General features: G+C 48.2%; 7 protein-coding genes across 7 annotated transcripts; 4 read left to right on the top strand and 3 right to left on the bottom strand.

Annotated features, from left to right (window-relative positions):
- Positions 1-128: 128 nt before the first annotated feature.
- Positions 129-770, top strand: Bathy09g03160 (elongation factor P; the record flags this gene model as incomplete). Its single annotated transcript, XM_007511094.1, has 2 exons — positions 129-159; positions 286-770. 2 exons carry the CDS (start codon positions 129-131, stop codon positions 768-770), a joined length of 516 nt encoding a protein of 171 aa, XP_007511156.1.
- Positions 771-921: 151 nt separating this feature from the next.
- On the top strand, positions 922-1,554 carry Bathy09g03150 (ribosomal RNA methyltransferase RrmJ/FtsJ; the record flags this gene model as incomplete). Its single annotated transcript, XM_007511143.1, has 1 exon — positions 922-1,554. The coding sequence occupies one exon, from the start codon at positions 922-924 to the stop codon at positions 1,552-1,554; it is 633 nt and encodes a 210-aa protein (XP_007511205.1).
- Positions 1,555-1,624: 70 nt separating this feature from the next.
- Positions 1,625-3,469, bottom strand: Bathy09g03140 (predicted protein; the record flags this gene model as incomplete). Its single annotated transcript, XM_007511039.1, has 1 exon — positions 1,625-3,469. The coding sequence occupies one exon, from the start codon at positions 3,467-3,469 to the stop codon at positions 1,625-1,627; it is 1,845 nt and encodes a 614-aa protein (XP_007511101.1).
- Positions 3,470-4,380: 911 nt separating this feature from the next.
- On the top strand, positions 4,381-5,675 carry Bathy09g03130 (predicted protein; the record flags this gene model as incomplete). Its single annotated transcript, XM_007510849.1, has 2 exons — positions 4,381-4,418; positions 4,760-5,675. The coding sequence occupies 2 exons, from the start codon at positions 4,381-4,383 to the stop codon at positions 5,673-5,675; spliced, it is 954 nt and encodes a 317-aa protein (XP_007510911.1).
- Positions 5,676-6,212: 537 nt separating this feature from the next.
- Positions 6,213-6,695, bottom strand: Bathy09g03120 (the record flags this gene model as incomplete). Its single annotated transcript, XM_007511096.1, has 2 exons — positions 6,213-6,457; positions 6,611-6,695. 2 exons carry the CDS (start codon positions 6,693-6,695, stop codon positions 6,213-6,215), a joined length of 330 nt encoding a protein of 109 aa, XP_007511158.1.
- Positions 6,696-7,048: 353 nt separating this feature from the next.
- On the top strand, positions 7,049-7,819 carry Bathy09g03110 (50S ribosomal protein L28; the record flags this gene model as incomplete). The annotated part of the gene is made up of 1 exon (XM_007510952.1): positions 7,049-7,819. One exon carries the CDS (start codon positions 7,049-7,051, stop codon positions 7,817-7,819), a length of 771 nt encoding a protein of 256 aa, XP_007511014.1.
- Positions 7,820-7,942: 123 nt separating this feature from the next.
- Positions 7,943-11,152, bottom strand: Bathy09g03100 (protein arginine methyltransferase; the record flags this gene model as incomplete). Its single annotated transcript, XM_007511219.1, has 1 exon — positions 7,943-11,152. The coding sequence occupies one exon, from the start codon at positions 11,150-11,152 to the stop codon at positions 7,943-7,945; it is 3,210 nt and encodes a 1,069-aa protein (XP_007511281.1).
- Between the last annotated feature and the right edge of the window lie 290 nt (positions 11,153-11,442).

Raw genomic sequence — 11,442 nt, 5'->3', positions numbered from 1 at the left:
TTGTTCCTCCTGCGCGTCGTTGAATTTACTAATCTCTCTCTCCTCTCTTTCCCCAAATCACATCACACATAAAACAGGTTCGCGCGGGCACTGCCACCACCGCGGACATCAAAAACGGGTTGAGCATCATGCTGAACGGGCAGCCGTTCAAAGTTGTCGGTACGTTTGTTGTTTCGCTTTTTTTCGTTAAAGCGCGCCGGCAAAAAGCCTGTCGTCATTCTCTCTTTATCTACGAGGGAAACTTTATCTGACAAAAAAATGTTCCTCCTCCTCCTCGCGCGACAGAGTTCCAACACGTCCACCCGGGTCGAGGCGCCTCTTTCTGCCGCACGAAAGTCCGCAACTACTTAAACGGCAACACCAAAGAAGAGACGTTCAGAAACGGCACCACGTTTGAGGTTCCGGACATCACCAACCTCCAGATGCAATACACGTACAAAGACGAAGACCAATACGTGTTCATGGACATGGACACGTTCGAGGAGTGCCGATGCCCGTCGGGAGATTTTGAGAAGTTCATCACCGAAGGCATGACGTGCTCAGTGTTGCAGTGGGACGGGAAAGTAATCGGTGTGGAACCGCCGGAGAAAGTGACGTTGGAAGTGACGATGACCGATCCCGGGTTGAAAGGGAACACGGCTTCCGGAGGAGATAAACCCGCGACGTTGGAAACGGGCTTGACGGTGACCGTGCCTTTGTTCGTGAACATCGGCGATAGAGTCGTCGTGAACACCGCCAACGGTGGAGAGTACAAGGAAAGGGCGAAGTAAAAAGTACTTAAAACTTCGTATATATAGCCACACAGCCACGTATTGTTTACATCTTTTACATCTTCTATTAATTATTTCACTACTCGCGTCACATCATCGTCGTACAAAAATGGTCGACACGCAACAAAAATAACAATTTAATAACACCATAATGGCGAAAAACCCGCGCATGGCTGTCCTTGACTTTGCCTCCAGAGAAGCGAAGCGATCGCAGTACTGTTCTCGAGCCGCCGTGAAGCTCGAGCAACTGCTTTTAAAGTTCCCGAAAGTGTTGTCTTCTTTGCAGAAAGGAAAAGTCGTAAAGTGCGTAGACTTGGGTTGTCATCCAGGTTCGTGGCTGCAAGTGTTGTCCCGGAAAATAAAGAAGGCGGAAATATACGGGTTTGATTTAAACGAAATCGAATCGTTGGAGAGTTTGAAGTACGTGGACGTACATCGAACGCGAACGTTTCAGTGCGACGTGTTTGAGAGCGATGAGTTGATGAATTCTTTACAGTTGGATAAAAATGTGAATTTGCTGACATCGGATATGATGGCCAAAACGACCGGTCAAAACGATGCGAGTGCGTCGCACGAGTTAGCCGTGCGCGCGTTTGAGTTAGCCACGAAAGATTTGCTCGCGAAGGATGCGCATTTCGTGTGTAAAATCTTTGAAAGCGAAGAGACGAGGGCGTTGAAGATGGAAGCGAAGAAAGCGTTTGCGAGCGCGAGTCTGTTTCGACCAGACGCGGTGAGGAAAGGCAGTCGAGAAATTTATATGGTTGGCGTTGGGTTCAAAGGTTAGCGTAGGCGTAGTTTTTAGTAGTAGCTAAATGTTGTACTATAGTAGCGTTAATTAGTTCTGTTTATCAATTTTATGCGCGCGGGGCGACTAACTTTGAATACAGAATCCCGAGACTCGCCACGCACAAGGTCGTTCCAAACGCGATTTCCGCGTACCTCGAAACTTTGTCTATTCTTTGTACGCGCAACGCGTACGCGTCGTCGTAGTCTTCGGTGACATCTGCTAATATGTCACCCTTGTTGTTGTTGTTGTTCTTTTTCGGACGCGTCTTCTTGCCGTATTTTTTGTTCAAATTCGACGTATCGCCGGCGCTTTCGACTAAGGCTATTTTTTTATGCAAACTCGTCGAGGATTGAATACCCGCGGCGGCTTCGCTTTCGTTTTCTATGATTTCCGCTTTACAACTCCATCGACTGGACGATAGAACTTTGACGTGCGCGCTTGTGCCCATGTACTTTTCCACGTTTTCTTCTCCTCCCGGTAATAAAATTTGCGAGTAACTCTTCGTGTGTCCGACCAACGAGACGCCGTCGGCGGCGATGTCAGTGATCCACACCTTCATTTTCTGTCCTTCCAGTTTTGTCCACGGGAAATACGATTCGGTGAGTTTTGTTAATTCTCTCGAGCGATTTTTTACGGTGAGCGTATTTACTCGTTTCATTCGAAACGCCGGCGTGTTTGGCCGCGCGTAAAACTGACTGATGTGTACCTCTGGAAACTTGTACTTTTCAATCAAACTCATCGTCTCTCGCCACTCGGATTCGGTTTCGCCCGGAAATCCGCATATAATATCCGTCGCGATGGTAATATCCGGAACATGTTCTAATAAATAATCGCACACCTGTTCAAACTCTTCTCTCGTGTATTCTCTCTTCATATCGTCCAAAACTTTCGAGCTTCCGCTTTGTACCGGAATATGAATCCAACTGAATACCGACGGATGTCGCATAGCTTCCGCGATGGCCGGTAAGTGCGCTAAAATATACGGCGGATTCGTCATTCCTAATCTTAACATCACCGATTGATCCGCGGGTAACACGTCGACCAACGCTTTAAACAACTCCGCGACGTTCGAGCCTATATCTAATCCGTACGCTCCGGTATCTTCGCTCGATAACCAGATTTCCGTCACCCCTTCCTCGATCGCCAATTTCGCTCTTCCTATGATCGCCTCGATCTCGTAACTCCCGAGTTCGCCTCGCGCGTGTTTCGTCTTACAATACGTGCACTGTCCTAAACATCCCGTGCTCAGCGGAATAATCTCCACGCGTTCGTTCCTTCGAACTTTCGGCAAGTCCAACTTCGGTAAGCTTTTCTTCTCCAACATTAAAACTCTTTCTCCTCTTAGCGTGCGTTCCACCGCTTCGACGATTCGATCGATTTGCGAGACACCTAACAACGAAACCTCCGCTAACTCTTTCGCCTTTTGGTCGCCTTGAGGCACGCATCCGCACACCACCACGGGCACCTCGTTCGTTTTCGCTCTCGCGAGAACGGTATTCATCGCCGCTTGGCTCGGGTTTTTCACCGTGCACGTGTTCACCACCCATAAGTTCGCCTCGCTCGGATCGTCGGTTAATTTATAACCGTACGCTTGCAACTGTCCGGACATGAATTCAGAGTCCGAGTGATTGTGCGCGCACCCGAACGTTTTCACGTGTATCCTTTGCGTGCCCGGGACAGAGTGATGATTCTCTTTGTCGTTGTCCTCGTTGTTACTCGTGTTGTTCCGATGATGATGGCCACCGAAAACAAACCCGTTTTTGGGTTGGTTCGGTAACTCTCGCGTTATCTTGCCGACGACATTTCCTCCTTTTCCTTTTCCTCCTCCTCCTCCTCCGAGGTCTTCCAAATCCTCGATGAACTCTTCTTCTTCTTCTTCTTCTTCTTCTTCTTCTTCTTCTTCTTCGTTCATGTTGACGGCGTATTTCTCTCTCAAGCTCTCACGTCTCTCTCTCTCCCCAGAACAACAGAAATCGGCTCTACAACATAAACCCTAAACTCTCCCAAAAAAAACAGGTTTTCTCGAGGGCAAAAAAAGAAAATTTTCTGCCTGATGGAGAAGAATCTCACACGTAAGGAACGAAAAGAGAGATTTCGCCTCTCTCGTGCATTCTGAGCCAAGAAAGCGCGAAAGAGGGGAAACGAGTTCTCCTCGAAAAAAACTCTGCACTTTATGAAACGCACTTCACGTGTGTTTTGCCGCCAATATATAGAATAACCGCGTTTGTTGGTTGTTGTCGGGAGTCGTCGTCGTAATTCGCTATCGTTTTAATTTTACGATAGGAAACGCGAAGAGTAAACTACCGCTCGTTCTCGAAAGTGTCGTTCATCGCGCGCGAACACGTTCGCGACACCAGAGAAGAAGAAGAAGAAAGGTAAATACTAATGGATTTTGGATTTTGTTTTTTACGGGAATGTGACTCACAACGATGTTCTTGTGTCCCGTTTGTTTTTGGTAATCGCGCCCCGCGCGCGAGGGACGAAAATCGACTCGAACTCAAACGCGGAATGAATCGTTCGGTTTAGAAAAATGGTATCGATGTTTCTATGCGATACAATTTGACATCGACCAATCGCGAGATGGCCTAACGCGCCATTTTTTACGCGCGTTATTTTCGAGAGCTGCAAAAATCCAAGAGAGTTGTTTTGGGCGAGTTTGAAGGGGGGAGAGGAGGTTTGTTTCCTTCCCTTAATGTGTTTCCGTCTCTCTCAATTTGCGCGCTTTGCGCGCGCTTCTCTCTTCGTTCTGCGAACTCACGCGTACCTTCTCAGTCACACAAACACACAGCGTAACATTTATACCGTCCAAATATACATATAATCATGGCGACGGCGAAGATGAAAGGGAGCACCTTCCCCAGGTACGAACAAAATCGATTTTTTTCCTTCCCAGTCGTAAGAAAGCTCTCTCGTTGCTTCCTGGGCGCGCGCATCAGTCGCTCTCGGAAGGACACTTGGAAGCGAAAGAGAAGAAAAAAAGCAAATTGCTTGGTCCAGAATTGTTTCGTTTTGAAGGAGAGATTTATTTTTCAACCAAAAAAGAACAAATTTTGTTCTTGGAGGAGGGGTGTGCACCTTCTTTCATTTTTTTCCTTCTTGTCTGTGTGACCTCCTCCTCGAGAAGGCCTTTGTTTTGTGTTTAAACGAACAACTCACTTATTACGTTTTTGTTTCATCATTCATAAAACAACTCAAAACACAGGTTATCATCGTTCGACAACCTCCACGGTCTCCCGTCCTTACAGAACCAGCAACAATCGAACGAGTTTTTCGACCACTGGACGCCGGACGAGGATAACTTGTTCGAGCACTCGTTGGCGCAATTCGAGAGTTCGGTGCCCTTGTCCATCAACGTGCACGCGATGAACGATTTGTCGCCGCAGAATGGAATCGGAGCTGGGAATCATATTAACATTTGGGGTCAGATTTCACAAATGACAAAGACGCCGGATGGGATCAGGAAGAGATATAATCAGTTGGTTGATGATATTCGAGCGATTGAGAGCGGTCGAGCGAGAGTGCCAAACAACCACGTCGGAGGGAGTTGCGAGGATATGACCAGTCCGTGGTGGGGGAGAGAGTTTCAAGACGCGCAGTTTGGTGACACGTCGAGTGAGCCGAGTAGCTCGGATGGAAGTTTGAATAACGACGTGCAGTTTAAAGTGCCCGGATCACCGTCGAGTAAGCTGACGAAGAACAAGAAGAACGGCAGCGGCAACGGCGTGCAAAAGAAGAAGTCTTCCGACGGCGGCGGCGCGACGAAATCGTCCGCGTCCGGGGGAACGCACGTGACAGCTGGCAGTACCGGTGGTTCCAAGCAACAGCTCACGCACGAGCAAGAGAGAAGAAAAGGCATTCCGTGGACGGAAGAAGAACACCGTTTGTTTCTTCTCGGATTGGCCAAATTTGGGAAGGGCGACTGGAGATCGATTTCTCGAAATTTTGTCGTTTCGCGAACGCCCACGCAAGTTGCCTCTCACGCGCAAAAGTATTTTATTCGCTTAAATTCGATGAATAAGAAAGATAAGAGACGTTCGAGTATTCACGATATCACCGAGGCAAGCGGAGCTTCTGGGGCGAGCACGGCATCTGGCGCCTCGACGCAGTTTGCGCGATAAAAGAAATAATTTTGTACAGAAAAAGAAGCGAATGAACAAGAAGAATTAATGATCATCTGTTGTAGAAGTGAATGAGAGATAGCCGTGTGCGTGTGTGTGTGTGTGTGTGCGTGTGTGTTTGTAACGTGTTGAATTAAAAATTAGCGGAGGTTAATGTAATGATTTGAGAGGGAAGAGTTATGTGATTGTGAGAATAGAATATATAAAAATAGGAGGAGTTAGCGTCGAGTGAGTGTATAGAGCGAAAGAGATAGAAGGGCGTTATAGGAGAGTGATTAGGAGGAGGACAAAGAGTTGATATATTTTATTATCCCTGTCGCAATAAAGAAGAAGAAGGAGAAGAATCGAATCATTTTTTATTGATTAACTTTAAAATACGAGGAAAAAATGAATATGAGAAGCGAATGTCGCGTCGCGAGTAGTGCGAGCGTGCGAGAGAAGACTGCGCGTAGACGAAAACGACATTCAGTTTTTATACCAAAAAGAACTTTAAGTACTATAAAATATAAAACGTGTTTCTCTCTATCTAATCTCCTCTTACAATTGCACGCTCGTCACGTGCTTCACCAACATCCCCGTGACGTTCGCCCCGTTCTTTTCTATCGTCGCTCGCATATTCGCCTCGGCTCGTTTCGCTTTCGTCTCCAACTCTTTCGCCAACTCGTCGGACCCTCCCGTGGCTTGCGCAAGCATGTGTTGGTACTGTTGCTCTCGCTGGTTTCTGTACGATTGGATTTCCGCTTCCGCTTCGTCTTTGGCTTGTTTAATTCTCGCCGTTTTTTCTGTTTGTTTGTTTGTTCAAAGGGAAGAAGAGAGAGAGAGAAGTTCGTGGTGTTTTTATCCTTTTTGGAGGAACATCCAGCAGTCGAGGGAAAAATCAAACGACGCGAGAAAAGTGTTTAAAAAAGACGCGTTCGAGAAGAACGAAAACCTACCTTGTCTCGCCGCGGTCACGATCGCGTTCGCCTCTTGCTCCGCCTGTAAAAGCTTTTGAATCCCGTCTTGTTTCTGCGAATCCATTTTCTTTATTCTCCCTAAAATCTACTTTTACACTCTCTCTCTCTCTCTCTCTCTCTCTCTCGGTTGTTCTTCTGCTCTTCTCGTATTTATGTATTGCAAAAGGGCAAACTGTGGCGAATCGTTAAAATCACACTCTTATTCTCTCTCTCTCTTTTCGTCTCGTTCTCTGAACGGGGCGTGTTCTTGTTCTTGTTCTTGTTCTTGTGACGATGAAAAGACGGACGAATTCTCTCGATTTTTGATGAAAAAAAAGAGAAAAACGACAGTTCTTGAGGTTTTTTAGTAAGCGTCACACACATAAAGCGCGCGCGCGATAAACAATAACTACTACTCCTCTTCTCGCGAACGTAAAAATGTCCGTCCAATCCTCCTTACAGGCGACAACGTCCCTCGTCTCCCAAACGAAGCACTTATCCAACCAGTTCAGAAAGTCGTGCTCGGTCAAAGCGTCGACGACGACTTCTTCTTCAATCGACACGAACACATTCGCGTTGCACGGGAAATCGGGGCGAAAATGTATGCTCACCGGGAAACGAGCGAATAACGGGTACACGGTGTCGTTTTCGCACATTCGCAACAAGAAATTGCAACAGGCGAATTTACAGGTACGTGTCAGAAGTCGTTTGATGTCGCCAGTTGGGTTGCGCGTTTGTTTTCCGCAACGATGCCATAATTCTTCTTTCTTTTATCCACCCTCGTTCGGGTTTTCTCAGCCGGAATTTACCTCAAAAGCTCACCTCTTGAAACTTCTCTTTTTATCTTCCTTTCAACTCTTCTTACAGTACAAACGCGTATACTGGCCGGAACAAAAGCGATACATTCGCTTGCGCATTTCCACCAAAGCGATTAAAACTTTAAACAAAGTAGGTCTGGAAAAGATGGCGAAAGACGCCGGGTTAGACTTGATGTCTTTGGCGTACCAACAAGCGGACGAGGCGAGAGCCGAGTGGTTAGCGGCGAACGCGGGCGAAGAACCGACGAGAAAGGATAAGAGAGCACCGACTGGACCGAAGAAGTTATTCATCCCGAAATGGAAAGAGGCGAGAATGAGCAAATTGAGCCCGGAGGCGAAGGATGCGGAGACGAAGAGGTTTGCGGAGAAGTACAACATGACCTTGGCGTAAAACCTCTCGACGACGCGAGACGGATGAGAGAGAGAGAGAAGAGTTCATTAGCAAATATTATATTATATATAACACAGATTGTAAGTAGCCTTTAAAATTAACACGAAACAAAACGAACGAATACTAAGCCATAAACTTGGTGCAGAAATCTGCGCCTGCCCACGCTTCGAACTTTAAATCTCCCGGGCGGCTGCCGCACGCGACGGCAGTTTCGCACGTTTCTCTGAAGGCGACGGGCGACTGCGTGATGGTTCGCGCTAAAGAGTCCGTGACGCGTTTGAACTCGATGTGATGCGCTTGCCACGTGCCATCGTAGAGTGGACACTTTGTGCGTCGTTGACCTCTGTCAAACTCCAACTTGGAGTCGTCCACTCGAAAGCTGATGCCGTACGTGTCGTGAGCGGCGACGACTTTCAAAGAGTCGCCCGGTTTCAACGTCAACTCCTCGACGTATTGCACCGCTTGTTGCCACGTGGCGCCTTTCTCGCCGTGTTCGGCGAACGGGTTCGTCGTCAGCGTAGTTTCCTCGTCCAGTTCTAAGTCGAACCAAAACGCGATGGCGTTGAACGTCCCTTCTTCGGTTATTTCGAAAGACATCGGCTCTTCTTTCGGCTGCATATTTTCTTCCCACGCGTAAAAGTCAAAGTTGAAAAACGGTTTCGGTTTCGCGAGCGCTCTCCACGCCGATTTCGGAAGCTTCTCCAAATTGACGCCCTCGTAATCGTCTCGATATCTCCACCTGTTTGCGTTCGTTAAATCGATAGTGTGTTTACCGTCGAGCGTTTGGTAGTTTTGAAACCTGTACTCGATTGGCGCCGCGAACATTTTCGCCGCGCGAGGGACGAGCGTGGCGTCTGGTTTCAACAATCGGTGCCTCGCCATGCCGACGATGTGGAAGGCGCCTTCGCCGATTAAACCTGAATCGAAAACTTCAAACACGAGAACGTCTGACTTCTTATCCATCTCTGGACAGTTCCCGTCTGGTTTCAAACCGTGCTTGATTAAACCTTCGGATTCTTTCGTAAACAAACGTCGGACGTCTTTGTTGTGAAACATAATTTTCAATCCATATCCGTTTATGCACACGGTTTCTTCTCCGACGTCGCACATGTGACCGTTCTGTTCGCAGGCGTGCACGTAGTCAGCACCCGCGCGCGCGGCAAACATGGATAAGATCCCACTGCCCGCCCCGGCGTCGAGCACCTCGCAAGAGCCTTTCTCGCGCTTCTTGCGCTCGACGGCGCGTTTTATCGCTTTCTCGTACGCGTCGTTTCGACCAGAATCGTTGAGCATGTCGAAGTGCCAAGAAGGGATGTGTGCGTGACGTGCGCGCGTTTGCGGTGGCGAAGATTCGAAGTAGATTTGCGTCGAGTCACGTTTGATGGCGACTTGCGTGATATCGCCTTTCTTCACCGGAACGTCGTCGAGGTACTGGACGCCAACGTTGAAGGACTCGCAATAGGATTTCCTACGAATTCCTTCTCTTTTGCCGCCGCCGTTCACGGTGTTTTCAATATTACCGTCGTCGTCGTCGTCGAAAGTCGAGGCGACTTTGGGTGGCAGAGACGAAAATACCGTCGCCTCATCGAGTTCGCCTTCGAACCAGAACGCCACGGCGTTCCACGTGCCGTCCTTGATAATCTCAACGTTTTCCAGCGCTTCAAATTCCCACACGTCGTCGTAATCGATGGTACCGTCGCTTCCTTTTTCGGGGCTCTCTCGTAAAGCTCTTTGTAATCGCTCGTTCAAATCCACGGCGCAACACTCGAACGGTTTGGACAACACTTCGTGCGGCTCTTCGTACAAGTTCACTTTTGCGCACTGCGGACTCCATCGATAGTTGTTCATCGCCGATAAATCGAACCCGGAAACCGTCGTTAATCGCAACTCAATTAGTCTCGCTTTAATTGTGACTTTTGACGGTGTCACCGTCGCGTCTGGCGTCACGAGCTTTCGATGGCCGCAAATATCGATCGCCGATAACGCACCTAATCCAAGGGCGGTGAAATCGAATAAATCTGTCACGATTTTATTCGCGCGACATGGCAACTCGACCGGGCTATTTCTATTCATATCATCGGCAATACTTTTGTCTCTACTTTTAACTAGTTCTTTCACCTCCGGTTCGTTGCCTTTCTCGTCTTCTTTCTCATCGTCGACTTTAACTTTCTCGCAACTCTCGAGCTTTTGATCCACGAGCGAAACCTTCTCGAACAGCTTTTTATTCGCCTTTCCTATTTGCTTCAAGTTTCTGTACAAGAACTGGTTACGTTCAATGGCGATGACGCGCTCTATCGCATCGCTGTTCGCGACGAGTGCGGGTAAAATGCCGCACCCAGAACTCAACACGATTGCAGTTGTTTTTTCTTGCGCGGTTTCTTCTTCGCCGGATATCGCCCAGCTCCCAATCACTTTTTCGTACGCGCGAAACCTCTCGAAATCCACCAACCCTTTGCAAATCTCTGTTTTCGGTGAACTCAACTCGGCTAAACCGATGGCGTAATTCACCACGCCTCTTTTCCTCGGATCTTCCATGAACCTCTCGTAATCGATTTTCTTCGACCGCGCGATTGGTAAAAACGTTGGCCTCCACGCGTAATCCTCGACGTCCCAATCCGGTCCACCCAACGTTTGCTTCCACTGGTTAATCGTCTCTTGATTTCTATCCTCCCTTCTCGCCTTTCTCAATCTCAACGCTAAATCTCTTCTCACCGCCTTCTCCTCCTTCTCTTTCCTCTTCCTCTCCTCCTCGTACATCTCTCTTGCCGCCGCCAAACGTTCTTCGATATCTTTACTCCCCGGCATCAACTTCGCCGCCGTGTTCAACGCTTGCGCGGCTTTCAAATACTCATGATTCGCCATCAAACTCGTACCCAACCGATACCAGGACTTGGCGTCCTTCTCGTCCAACTCGACCGCTTTCACCGAATCGTGTATCGCTTCCAATCTCTCCCCGATCTGCAACCGTGCCGCCGCTCGATTACGCCACAACGTCTTATCTTTCCTCGCTCCCGCAATCGCCGTCGTGTACTGCTCCGCGCTCTTCTCGTACTCCCCGCTCTTAAAATACACGTTCGCTAACTCTTTCGCGCGTTTCACGGCCATGTCGATCGCATTCGGGTCGATCGAATTCAACTCCAGATTGAACGTCTTCTCGATCGATTCAATTTCCAACCGGTCGTACGAGGATAAATCGAAAGGATGAGACGCCTCCTCATCTTTTTTCCCCATCATCTCGAACCCCTCATCTCTCGTCTCGTTTTGCTCCTCGTCGTTTTCCTTCGCGTCAAAAGAAGGAACACCACCACCGCTCCCGGTACTCGCAACCACCATATCGTTGTTTTCGTCGTTTTCTTCTTCTTCTTCGCTCGAAAGATAGATGCGCGCGTGAAACGCTTTATATAAAAGTCAAAACAAAAACGCAAATGTGAATGTGTTTTTTTTAATTCGGATTGAAAAAAGAAGCGTTTCAGAGTTTAGGGTTTCTATAAATTTCATAAACCCTAAACCATAAAAAACCCGACGAGAGAAGACGCAGAAGCGCTCGAAAGCGCTTTATACACACCGAGCGAGTGTAAGGAACAACAGAGAGGAACGGAGAGTAATACGACTGAGAAGAAGAA

Source organism: Bathycoccus prasinos, assembly GCF_002220235.1.
Source record: "Bathycoccus prasinos genomic : Chromosome_9".
NCBI classification, from domain to species: domain Eukaryota; kingdom Viridiplantae; phylum Chlorophyta; class Mamiellophyceae; order Mamiellales; family Bathycoccaceae; genus Bathycoccus; species Bathycoccus prasinos.
Note: the sequence above shows the minus strand (reverse complement) of the source record. Positions and strands in the feature narration are given on the sequence as shown.